Consider the following 13,961-nt stretch of genomic DNA (forward strand, 5'->3'; position numbering starts at 1 on the left):
TGTGATAAAATATTTGAAGTTAATCAATTTTGCTTTGAATTTAAAAAAAATAAATACAGAATAGTTGACCAACTTGAACTATTTGATATTAAAAATTTCAATTGAATGAACCCAATAAATCAAAAGGAGTAAACATGTGTCATACATTCCCCTCTGCACAACATTGTATTCTTAAGAATATAAAAAAAAAAAAAAAAATACAGAAATCAAGATCAACTTACAACAAATAATAACTTTATTCACATTGTTTTGCAGTCTGAAAGAAAACACTTGAAGCTCATTAATTTGCCTGAAATAGAAATATTTCTAAACATTTAGAGAGTTTTTTATTTGACCAGCTTGAACTATTGATACGGAAAAAAATAAGTCAAAACAGTAGGACAGGACAAGTTAAAGAATGAAATGTGATTAATTTTATTTTTTTATTTTTATATAAGTACACTTCTGCATAACTTTGTATCCTTAACAATAAAGAAAACAATATGGATCAACTCACAACAAAGACATATATTTACTAACATGGTTTTTAGTCCAACAGAAAATATTTGAAGTGAATCAATTTGCCTGAAATTGCAATTTTAAAAAAAAATCCATATTCAAACTATAAACATTTTTTTGCATGACTTATACTAATTTGATATTGAAAAGTAAAATAAGACCAACTCAATAATTAATAATACATTCTAATTTATCAGCAACAGTAATGAACTCAGGAGCACAATATATAAACCACTTGAACCTACAAAATAATTTGTGCTGATTATTTGTTTTAATCCAAATGAAGCACGATACTGATAAAGCACATTCCCCGGGGTCACAATTTGAGAAGAACTGCACTAGTGATAGATTAAATCTACACACCTGCTCACACCTCCCGGATGCAATGTTTTACAGTTACTCGAACGCATCACGTGTGTGTTGTCTTCACTTTTCCACCATTCTGATTGTAACGAGTGTAAAGCCATGATGTTTGTTGCTCAACAGATTAAAACCGCTTTCTTTGTACGCCTTCTGCAATAACTTGTCAGCAAAACATGCAAACTAAGTTCTTCATTAAGCACTTTGGTTGGATAAAGTTCTCCTTTCACGCAAACATGTGTCATGAAGGGTGTGTGCACAATTAGAAACTGACAAGTATTGCTTCGGAACAGAAGTCAACTAGGAAACAAACTGAAGCCCGAAGTGGCGCTCGTTTGTTTTGCTTTGAAGCGGGTCCTTTCAGACCCGAAGTGGACCAGAACAATATGAAAGCAAAATGATTTGTTCACTTTAACCTGCACACGGACACACCTAATTGAGATGATCTCACTCTGGTTTGTTTAATATGTGCAATGTGAACAGGAATTAATCCAGATTGACTTTATATCTTGTTGATATTGTGTTAATTGATACCTAATCAAAACTAAAGTGTACTGGATCTCAGTTTGAGTGACCTAATTTGTGCAATGTGAACAGAAAGTGATCCAGATTGACTTTAAATTGTATTGCTATGGATTTAATTGGGACACAATCACCACAAGTGCACTGGATCTCAAATTGATTCACTTAACCTTTGCAATGTGAACATACAGTGATCTAAATTGACTTCATCTTGTATTGATTTTGTTTCAATTAGGACACAATCAAAACAAGTGTACTGGATTTCAATTTGATTCAAGTAATCTGTGCAATGTGAATGGAAAGTGATCCAGATTGACTTTACATTATATTGCTATTGTTTTAATTAAGACCCAATCCAAACAAATCTGTGCTGAATCTCAGTTTGATTCACTTCTTCTGTGCAATATAAACACAAAGTAATCCAGATTGACTATCTTGTATTTCTTTTGTATATATTGAGGCCTAATAATGCCTGAAGTCGACCATATTTCAATTTCATTTACGTTATATAAGCAATGTGAACAGTAAGTGATCCAGATTGACTTTACTTTACTTGCTATTGTGTTAACACCCTATCAGATCTCAAGTGAACCCGATCTCGATTTGACTCACTTTATCTGTGCAATGTGAACAGAAGAGATCCAGATTTATTTTCTCTGCATTGCTATTCTGTTTAATAAGACCTACTTAGACCTAACTGAAGTAGATCTCAATTTGATTTTGTTAATTCCTGCAATATGAACATGAAATCATCCGGATTGGTTTTACTTTGCATTTCTAATCTGTTAATTCAGACCTAATTTGACCTAAACTGAACCAGATCACAATTTGATTCACTTCTTCTGTGCAACGTACACAGAAAGTAATCCAGATTAATTTTATCCTGTATTTGTTTTGTATATATTAAGGCCAAATCATACCTGAAGTGAACCATATTCCAATTTGATTTACGTTTTCTGAGCAATGTGAACGTTGAGTGATCCAGATTGACTTTACTGTTTTTTGCTATTGTGGTAACACCCAATTAGACCTCAAGTGAACCAGATCTCAATTTGACTCACATTATCTGTGCAATGTGAACAGAAAGTTATCCGGATTAATTTTACTTCGTATTGCTATTCTGGTAATTAAGGTCTACTTAGACCTCAACTGAAATATGATCTCAATTTGATTTACTTAATCTGTGCAATGGGAACAGGAAATAATCCAGATTGGTTTTACTTTGTATTGCTTTTCTGTTAATTAAGACCTAATTTGACCTAAACTGAACCAGATCTCAATTTGATTCACTTCATCTCTGTAATGTGAACAGGAAATTATCCAGATTGATTTTCACTTTGAATTGGTACTCTGTTAATTAAGACCTAATTTGACCTAAACTGAACCAGATCTCAATTTGATTCACTTCATCTCTGTAATGTGAACAGGAAATGATCCAGATTGATTTTTACTTTGAATTGGTACTCTGGAAATTAAGACCTTATTAGACCTAAACTGAACTAGATCTCAGTTTGATTTACTTAATCTGCGCAATGTGAACAGAAAGTGATCCAGAATTACTTTGCCTTGCCTCGTTATCGCACTGATTGAGAACTGAAATTAACCAGATCTCATTTTGATGCACTTCATAAGTGCAATGTGAATAGGAACTGATACAGAGTGATGTTGCTTCAAAATAATATTTTTAAAATTTAGATATATTAAGAGCTAAACTGAACCAGATCTCAATTTGATTCACTTCATCTCTGTAATGTGAACAGAGTGATCCAGATTGTTTTTTTCTTTGTATCTCTATTCTGTTCATTAAAACTGCACTGAATTAGATCTGTGCAATGTGATCCAGAATGACTTGTCCCGCTATTTTACTGATTGAAGCCAAAATAGTCCTGAAATGAACCAGATTTCAATTTGATTCACTTTTTAAGTGCATTGTTAACAGGAAATGATCCAGATTGGTTTTACTTTATATTGCTGTTCTGTTAATTAAGATCTAAAATTTCAGTTTGATTCACTTCATATGATCACTTTCTGTTCACATTGCACAGATTGATTTTACTTTGGATTGCTATCCTGTTGAGGCCTAATTAAAACTGCACTAACTAGATACAAATATGATCTACTTACATCGCAATTTTTGCAATGTGAACAGAAAGTGTAGACCTGAAATTAACCAGATCTTAATTTGATTCACTTTATAAGTGCATTGTGAACAGGAAATGATCCAGATTGATTTTACTTTGTATCGCTATTCGGTTAATTAAGACCTAATTAGACCTAAACTGAACTAGATATCAATTTGATTTACTTAATATGTGCAGTGTGAAAAGGAACTGATCCAGATTGTTTTTTATTTTGAATTGCTATTCTGTTATTTAAAACCTAACTAGACTTAAACTGAGCAAGATCTCAATTTGATTCATGTAATATGTGCAATGTAAACAGGAACTGATCCAGATTGGTTTTTATTTTGAATTGTTATTCTGTTATTTAAGACCTAACTAGACCTAAACTACGCTAGATCTCAATTTGATTTACGTAATATGTGAAATGTGAACAGGAAATTATCCAGATTGACTTCACTTTGTATTTCTGAGCTAGATCTCAATTTGATTTACGTAATATGTGCAATGTGAACAGGAACTGAGCCAGATTGGTTTTATGTTGAATTGTTATTCTGTTAATTAAGACCTAACTAGACATCAACTGAGCTAGATCTCAATTTGATGTACTTAATATGTGCAATGTGAACAAGAAATGATCCAGATTGACTTTACTTTGTATTTGTATTGTTTTAATTAGGATATGTTTGTGTGTGTATGCTATTTTGGATGACATTTTGTTGAATATTGGAAATGTTCCTTAAATGTGACTGTGCGTCCACTGGTGACCCTTAACCTCCCCTGGGACCCCAGTCACACACACCCTCCACGCGCACCCGCACAGCTGTTAGCAATGAAAATCCCACCCAACCAAATCTCTCCCACAGCCTCCGCGCGTCTAACATGCGTGCGTAAAAAAAAAAAAAAAAAAAAGGCGCGTTTACCGACACCCGGATGGCTGGGGCGGCGCGCGCATCCAAGCGAGCCAGCAGCGGGGATGGACGTGACGTGTTCGGCGATGGCTTCACGCATCACAGACACTTCGCCGAATCAAGACGAGCAGCAACGCCACGATCTCCAGATGTCCGCGAGGAAAACACCCCCGCCCACGACGCAGTGACTCACGGCTCCAAAGTAGCCGAATAAGTGGTCGCCGGTGCGGACGGGGGGATTCCTGCAGGGGGGCTCTCGCTGCTACTTAAAGCCGAGCCAAGTGCGGCTTTTATGGGCAAGAGAGGCGTTGAGCTGGAGCCACACGTGGATAACATAAATACTCGTCCAACTCTTCCACGCCACAGCAAACCCTCTCAATTCACCCCAGAAACAACACTTTTATTGACAAAAAAAAAAGTACTTTTAATTGAAGATTGTCCGGCAGGAAGATGCGTCAAATGCACTTTATTGCCATGTTCTCCGTTCTTCTTGTCAGCTTGGCCGCAGGATTTCCCAGCAGACACACAAATGCTGCTCACAAGGTAAGTTTTTATTTGCTTTTTCAACACTTTTAAGTTTGTTCAAATAAGTCATTTATAAACGCGTCCTCCGATTAGCAGCTAATTACCATGATTGACTAGCTAACAGGTAAGCCTAAATTAATGTTCAAAATAACGAATATTGAATGTGTATATTATATTTAACGATGTATTAATATACTGATATTATTCTTACATGTTCTTTAATTTACATTTAATGTTAAATTTGAGTGTTTTAATATCTCACATGTCAAGTATGTAACGAATTTACGATGCTTTGCTAGCTAACAATTAAACCTAATTATACTTAAAAACTACACTCGTAGCCTATTATTAAATTAGTGTCCTATATTCAATGTTTTATCTTAATATGCCACAAATGTACGTTTAATAATAAATTTGTGTGTTTTAATGATATCCCACATAATGTCAAGTGTGTAACAAATTAACAATGATTTGCTAGCTAACAATTAAACCCAATCATACTTAAAAATGACATTTATAGCCTATTACATCAGTGTCCTATTTTCAATATGTTCATCTTAATATGCAGATATGTCACAAATGTATGTTTAATGTTTAATTTGTGTATTTTAATGATATCCCATATAATGTCAAGTGTGTAACAAATTAACGATGAGTTAACAAAAACTTAAGTATACCTAAAATGACACTAGTACCCTATTATTAAATTGTCTGATATTCAATGATGTGTGGACCTTGTTATGCCGATATTATATCTCAAATGTACATTTAATGTTACATTTGAATGTTTTAATGAAACAATTTTACGATGCTTTGCTAGCTAATGCTAATTGTGAACATCCTTTAAAAATAAGTACACCATTTTGTCTGATATTGAACAATATCTTTTGGCGATATGAAGTCTCGAATCTACATTTTAATGTTAATATTGTTCGTTTTAACTTTTAATGACATCACATAAGTTGAGGTGTGTTGACTCATTCACAATCTTTTTGCTAGCTAACAGTTTAACCAAATGAATCTTCAAAAACACTTTGTTACATCTTATATCAAATGATATATTAATATGCCAATTATATGTCTCAAATGTACATTCAATGTTAAATGTAAATGTTTTAACATCTCACATGTGAAGTATGGAAGGAATTTACATTGCTTCGCTAGCTAACAATTAGACCTAATTATACTTAAAAACGACACTCGTAGCCTATTAAATTAGTGTCATATATTCAATGTTTATCTTAATATGCCACAAATGTACATTTAATATTAAATTTGTGTGTTTTAATGAAATCCCACATGTCAAGTGTGTAACAAATTAACAATGATTTGCTAGCTAACAAACCTAATTATACTTAAAAATGACACTAGTAACCTATTATTAAATTGGTCTCCTATAATCAATGATATGTTTATCTTAATATGCCGACATTTTGCCACAAATGTATGTTTAATTTTAAATTTGTGTGTTTTAATGATATCCCTCATAATGCCAATTGTTAGAACAAATTTACGATGCTTTGCTAGCTAACGTTAAATGTGAATATTATTTAAAATAACTACACTATTTTGTCTGATATTGAACAAAATATGCCGATATAAAGTCTCAAATCTTCGTTTTAATGTTAATATTGTTCGTTTTAACTTTTAATGACATCACATAAGTTGAGGTGTGTTAACTAATTCACAATCTTTTTGCTATCTAACAGTTTAAACAAATCAATCTTCAAAAACACTTCATCGTTACATCTTATATCAAATGATTTATTAATATGCCACTTATATTTCTCAAATGTACATTTAATGTTAAATATGAATGTTTCCATATCTCAAATGTCAAGTATGGAACGAATTTACGATGCTTTGCTAGCTAACAATTAAACCTAATTATACTTAAAAACGACACTCGTAGCCTATTATTAGATTGGTGTCCTATATTCAATGTTTATCTTAATATGCCACAAATGTATGTTTAATATTAAATTTGTGTGTTTTAATGATATCCCGCATAATGTCAAGTGTGTAACAAATTAACAATGATTTGCTAGCTAACAAACCTAATTATGCTTAAAAACGACACTAGTAACCTATTATTAAATTGGTCTCCTATATTCAATGATATGTTTATCTTAATATGCCGACATTTTGCCACAAATGTACGTTTCATGTTAAATTTGTGTTTTTTAATGATATCCCACATGCCAAGTGTGTAACAAATTAACAATGATTTGCTAGCGAACAATCCAACTTAATTATACTTTACCCATTATTAAATTGTTTGATAATCAATGATGTGTGGATCTTATTATGCCGATATTATATCTCAAATGTACGTTTAATGTTGCATTCGAATGTCTTAATGATATCCCTCATAATGCCAATTATCAGAACAAATTTACGATGCTTTGCCAGCTAACGTTAGATGTGAATACTATTTAAAAATAACTACACAATTTTGTCTGATATTGAACAAAATATTATGCCGATATGAAGTCTCAAATCTATGTTTTAATATTAATGTTCGTTTTAACTTTTAATGACATCACATAAGTTGAGGCGTGTTAATTTATTCACAATCTTTTTGCTAGCTAACAGTTTAAACAAATTAATCTTCAAAAACACTTCATCGTTACATCTTATATCAAATGATATATTAATATGCCAATTATATGTCTCAAATGTATATTTAATGTTAAATTTAAATGTTTTAATATCTCACATGTCAAGTATGTAACGAATTTACGATGCTTTGCTAGCTAGCAATTAAACCTAATTATACTTAAAAACGACACTCGTAGCCTATTAAATTAGTGTCATATATTCAATGTTTATTTTAATATGCCACAAATGTACATTTAATATTACATTTGTGTGTTTTAATGATATCCCACATAATGTCAAGTGTGTAACAAATTAACGATGATTTGCTAGCTAACAAACCTACTTATACTTAAAAACGACACTAGTAACCTATTAATAAATTAGTCTCCTATATTCAATTACATGTTTATCTTAATAAGTCGAAATTATTCCACAAATGTACGTTTAATGGTAAATTTGTGTGTTTTAATGATATCCCACATGCCAAGTGTGTAACAAATTAACAATGATTTGCTAGCTAACAATCCAAGTTAATTATACTTAAAATGACGCTAGTAACTGATTATTAAATTGTCTGATATTCAATTATGTGTGGATCTTATTATGCCGATATCATATCTCAAATGTACGTTTAATGCTGCATTCAAATGTCTTAATGATATCCTTCATAATGCCAATTGTTAGAACAAATTTACGATACTTTGCTAGCTAACGTTAAATGTGAATCCATCCATCATCTTCCGCTTATCCGAGGTCGGGTCGCGGGGGCAGCAGCCTAACCAAGGAAGCCCAGACTTCCCTCTCTCCAGCCACTTCGTCTAGCTCTTCCCGGGGGATCCTGAGGCGTTCCCAGGCCAGCCGGGAGACATAGTCTTCCCAACGTGTCCTGGGTCTTCCCCGGGGCCTCCTACCAGCTGGACGTGCCCTAAACACCTCCCTAGGGAGGCGTTCGGGTGGCATCCTGACCAGATGCCCAAACCACCTCATCTGGCTCCTCTCGATGTGGAGGAGCAGCGGCTTTACGTTGAGCTCCTCCCGGATGGCAGAGCTTCTCACCCTATCTCTAAGGGAGAGCCCCGCCACCCGGCGGAGGAAACTCATTTCGGCCGCTTGTACCCGTGATCTTATCCTTTCGGTCATGACCCAGAGCTCATGACCATAGGTGAGGATGGGAACGTAGATCGACCGGTAAATTGAGAGCTTTGCCTTCTGGCTCAGCTCTTTCTTCACCACAACGGATCGATACAACGTCCGCATTACTGAAGACGCCGCACCGATCCGCCTGTCGATCTCACGATCCACTCTTCCCCCACTCGTGAACAAGACTCCTAGGTACTTGAACTCCTCTACTTGGGGCAGAGTCTCTTCCCCAACCCGGAGATGGCACTCCACCCTTTTCCGGGCGAGAACCATGGACTCGGACTTGGAGGTGCTGATTCTCATTCCGGTCGCTTCACACTCGGCTGCGAACCGATCCAGTGAGAGCTGAAGATCCCGGCCAGATGAAGCCATCAGGACTACATCATCTGCAAAAAGCAGAGATCTAATCCCGTGGCCACCAAACCGGATCTCCTCAAAGCCTTGGCTGCGCCTAGAAATTCTGTCCATAAAAGTTATGAACAGAATCGGTGACAAAGGACAGCCTTGGCGGAGTCCAACCCTCACTGGAAACGTGTCCGACTTACTGCCAGCAATGCGGACCAAGCTCTGGCACTGATCATACAGGGAGCGGACTGCCACAATAAGACAGTCCGGTACCCCATACTCTCTGAGCACTCCCCACAGGACTTCCCGAGGGACACGGTCGAATGCCTTCTCCAAGTCCACAAAGCACATGTAGACTGGTTGGGCAAACTCCCATGCACCCTCAAGAACCCTGCCGAGAGTATAGAGCTGGTCCACGGTTCCACGACCAGGACGAAAACCACACTGTTCCTCCTGAATCCGAGGTTCGACTATCCGGCGTAGCCTCCTCTCCAGTACACCTGAATAAACCTTACCGGGCAGGCTGAGGAGTGTGATCCCACGATAGTTGGAACACACCCTCCAGTCCCCCTTCTTAAAGAGAGGGACCACCACCCCGGTCTGCCAATCCAGAGGTACCGCCCTCGATGTCCACGCGATGCTGCAGAGTCTTGTCAACCAAGACAGCCCCACAGCATCCAGAGCCTTAAGGAACTCCGGGCGGATCTCATCCACCCCCGGGGCCTTGCCGCCGAGGAGCTTTTTAACTACCTCAGCGACCTCAGCCCCAGAAATAGGAGAGTCCACCACAGATTCCCCAGGCACCGCTTCCTCAAAGGAAGACGTGTTGGTGGGATTGAGGAGGTCTTCGAAGTATTCCCTCCACCGATCCACAACATCCGCAGTCGAAGTCAGCAGAACACCATCCGCACCATACACGGTGTTGATAGTGCACTGCTTCCCCTTCCTGAGGCGGCGGACGGTGGTCCAGAATCGCTTCGAAGCCGTCCGGAAGTCGTTTTCCATGGCTTCCCCGAACCCTTCCCATGTCCGAGTTTTTGCCTCCGCTACCGCTAAAGCTGCACACCGCTTGGCCCGTCGGTACCCGTCCACTGCCTCCGGAGTCCTATGAGCCAAAAGAACCCGATAGGACTCTTTCTTCAGCTTGACGGCATCCCTCACTGCTGGTGTCCACCAACGGGTTCTGGGATTACCGCCACGACAAGCACCAACAACCTTGCGGCCACAGCTCCAATCAGCCGCCTCGACAATAGAGGTTCGGAACATGGTCCACTCGGACTCAATGTCCCGCACCTCCCTCGTGACATGTTCAAAGTTCTCCCGGAGGTGTGAATTGAAACTCTCTCTGACAGGAGACTCTGCCAGACGTTCCCAGCAGACCCTCACAATGCGTTTGGGCCTGCCAGGTCTGTGCGGCATCCTCCCCCACCATCGCAGCCAACTCACCACCAGGTGGTGATCGGTAGAAAGCTCCGCCCCTCTCTTCACCCGAGTGTCCAGAACATGAGGCCGCAAATCCGATGACACGACTACAAAGTCAATCATGGAACTGCGGCCTAGGGTGTCCTGGTGCCAAGTGCACATATGGACACCCTTATGTTTGAACATGGTGTTTGTTATGGACAATCCGTGACGAGCACAAAAGTCCAATAACAAAACACCACTCGGGTTTAGATCCGGGCGACCATTCTTCCCAATCACGCCTCTCCAGGTTTCACTGTCGTTGCCAACATGAGCGTTGAAGTCCCCCAGTAGGACAAGGGAATCACCCGGAGGAGCACTTTCCAGTACTCCCTCGAGTGTACCCAAAAAGGGTGGGTATTCTGAACTGCTGTTTGGTGCGTAAGCACAAACAACAGTCAGGACCCGTCCCCCCACCCGAAGGCGAAGGGAAGCTACCCTCTCGTCCACTGGGTTGAACTCAAACGTGCAGGCTTTGAGCCGGGGGGCAACGAGAATTGCCACGCCAGCCCGTCGCCTCTCACTGTCGGCAACGCCAGAGTGGAAGACTGTCCAGTCCCTCTCGAGAGAACTGGTTCCAGAGCCCTTGCTGTGCGTCGAGGTGAGTCCGACTATATCCAGCCGGAACTTCTCTACCTCGCGGACTAGCTCAGGCTCCTTCCCCCCCAGTGAGGTGACGTTCCACGTCCCAAGAGCTAGCTTCTGTAGCCGAGGATCGGACCGCCAAGTGCCCTGCCTTCGGCTGCCGCCCAGCTCACAATGCACCCGACCTCTATGGCCCCTCCTATGAGTGGTGAGCCCATTGGAGGGATGACCCACGTTGCCTCTTCGGGCTGTGCCCGGCCGGGCCCCATGGGGACAGGCCCGGCCACCAGGCGCTCGCCATCGTGCCCCAACTCCGGGCCTGGCTCCAGAGCGGGGCCCCGGTGACCCGCGTCCGGGCGAGGGAAATCTGGGTTCATTTTGTTGTAATTCCATAGAAGTCTTTGAGCTGCTCTTTGTCTGATCACTCACCTAGGACCTGTTTGTCTTGGGAGACCCTACCAGGGGGCATGAAAGCCCCCAGACAACATAGCTCCTAGGATCATTGGGACACGCAAACTCCTCTACCACGGTAAGGTAGCAGCTCAGAGAGGAGGTTAAATGTGAATATTATTTAAAAATAACTACACCATTTTGTCTGATATTAAACAAAATAAGTTGATTGGCAACACTAAAATTGGCCCTAGTGTGTGAATGTGAGTGTGAATGTTGTTTGTCTATCTGCGTTGGCCCTGCGATGAGGTGGCGACTTGTCCAGGGTGTACCCCGCCTTCCGCCCGATTGTAGCTGAGATAGGCGCCAGCGACCCCGAAAGGGAATAAGCAGTAGAAAATGGATGGATGGATGGATAAACAAAATATATCAATATGAAGTCTCAAATCTGTGTTTTAATGTTAATTTTGTTCCTTTTAACTTTTAATGATATCACATAAGTTGAAGTGTGTTAACATATTCACAATATTTTTGCTAGCTAAAAGTTTAACCAAATTAATCTTAAAAACACTTCACTGTTAGATCTTATATCGAATTATATACTAATATGCCAATTATATGTCTCAAGTGTACAATTAATTGTAAATTTGAATGTTTTAATGTCTCACATGTCAAGTAGGACAAAGATTTACGATGATTTGGTAGCTAACAATTAAACCTAATTACACTTAAAAACCACGTCACTCATAGCCTTTTATTAAATTACTCTCCTATATTCAATACGTTTATCTTTATATACCAATATTATGTCACAAATGTACGTCTAATCTTAAATTTGTGTGTTTTAATGATATCCCACATAATGCCAAGTGTGTAACAAATTAACGCTGATTTGCTAGCTAAAACTCAAACTTAATTATACTTAAAACGACACTAGTAACCTATTATTACATTGTTTGATATTCAATAATGTGTTAATCTTATTATGCCGACATTATATCTCAAATGTACGTCTAAGGTTAAATTTGAATGTTTTAATGATATCCTTCAAGAATGCCAAATGTTAAACAAATTTACGATGCTTTGCTAAATAACGTTAAACGTAAAATATTATTTCAAAATAACCATTTCGTCTGATATTGAACAATATATTATGCCGATATGAAGTCTCAAATCTACGTTTAATGTTAATGTTTGTTTTAACTTTTAATGATATCACATAAGTTCAAGTGTGTTAACGCATTCACAATCTTTTTGCTAGCTGACAGTTTAACCAAATGAATCTTCAAATAACCTCATTGTTACATCTTGTATTGAATGATATATTAATATGCCAATATTATGTCTCAAATATATGTTTAATGTTACTATTGAGTGTTCTGATATCCCACGTAACGTCAAGTGTGTAACAAATTTATGTTGCTTTCCTTGCTAACCGTTTAACCGTTATTTTTCAAAATAACTATACCATTTAAGTAATATTAAATTATGTATTATCATTTTGATAGGTCTCAAATGTACTTTTAGTGTACGTATTCTGTTTTTAACTTTTAACGTTACCACAAAGTCACATGTGTAACACATTTACGATCCTGTGCTAGCTAACAGTTTAACATGTTTAACTGATTAAAATAACGATACTATTATTAAATCGATTATGTATTAATATGCCTATATTGTGTCTGAAATATACATTTAATGTTATTGTGTATTATAATTATATTCCACACGTCAAATGTGTAAGAGTGACAATGTTTTGCTACCTAAGCTAACAGGTTAACCTAATCTTTTAAATAACACAATTAGTATTGAATCAATGTCATATATTTAATGTTGCATCAACATGCCAATATGTATAAAATGTACATTTAATGTTAATATCGAATGTTTCAATGATGACCTACAAAGCCTAATGTCAAGTGTGTGACGCATTTGCGATGCTTTGCTAGCTAACAATTCTACGTAAACTTCAAAATGGCAATACCATTATTGTTAAATTGTTTTATATTCAACGATATATTAATATGCCAATATTATGTTTCAAATACACATTAAATATGTGTTTTAATGATATCCCACATAATGTCCAGTGTGTAACATGTACAAAGCTTTGGTAGCTCATTGTTTAACCTAATTTATTCTTCAAAATAGCGGCACCTTTATTCTTTAATAAGTTCTTACATTGAACGGTTTATTGAAATGTCGATATAGATTATGTCTCAAATGTGTATTTGATGTTAACATTGAGTGTTTTAGCGATATCCCACCCAACTTTTTAACGTCCGGTGTCAAAATCGTTAGCATTGTAATATACAGTAAGCATGCTAGCTTTTTTTTGTAAATTTTGCACTTATACACCTCAGTGTCAAATATTTTGTCACTTGACATATGATACCTGTTATCGTGTGTGCTAGCTTTTTTTTTTTTTTTTAATCTAGTTTTGTAGGTATAAACCTCAGTCATGTTTTGGTACTTGACGCATGCTAACGTTTGCATGCTCGCA

The 13,961-nt window shown here is 37.8% G+C and overlaps 1 protein-coding gene across 3 annotated transcripts in view; it reads left to right on the forward strand.

Moving 5' to 3' along the window:
- The window catches only part of ism2b (isthmin 2b), a 48,775-nt gene that overhangs the window by 1,495 nt on the left and 33,319 nt on the right, over positions 1-13,961 (forward strand). For 2 of the 3 annotated variants that reach the window (XM_061886387.1, XM_061886389.1), the window contains exon 1: positions 1-4,954. This exon is cut by the window's left edge and continues 1,495 nt beyond it. In XM_061886387.1, coding sequence (XP_061742371.1) covers positions 4,862-4,954 — 93 coding nt within the window. In that variant the 5' untranslated portion in view covers positions 1-4,861. The remainder of the gene's footprint in view (positions 4,955-13,961) is intronic. The other variant, XM_061886388.1, reaches the window with a different exon arrangement.

This window comes from Nerophis ophidion, linkage group LG24 (assembly GCF_033978795.1).
Source record: "Nerophis ophidion isolate RoL-2023_Sa linkage group LG24, RoL_Noph_v1.0, whole genome shotgun sequence".
Taxonomy (NCBI): Eukaryota; Metazoa; Chordata; class Actinopteri; order Syngnathiformes; family Syngnathidae; genus Nerophis; species Nerophis ophidion.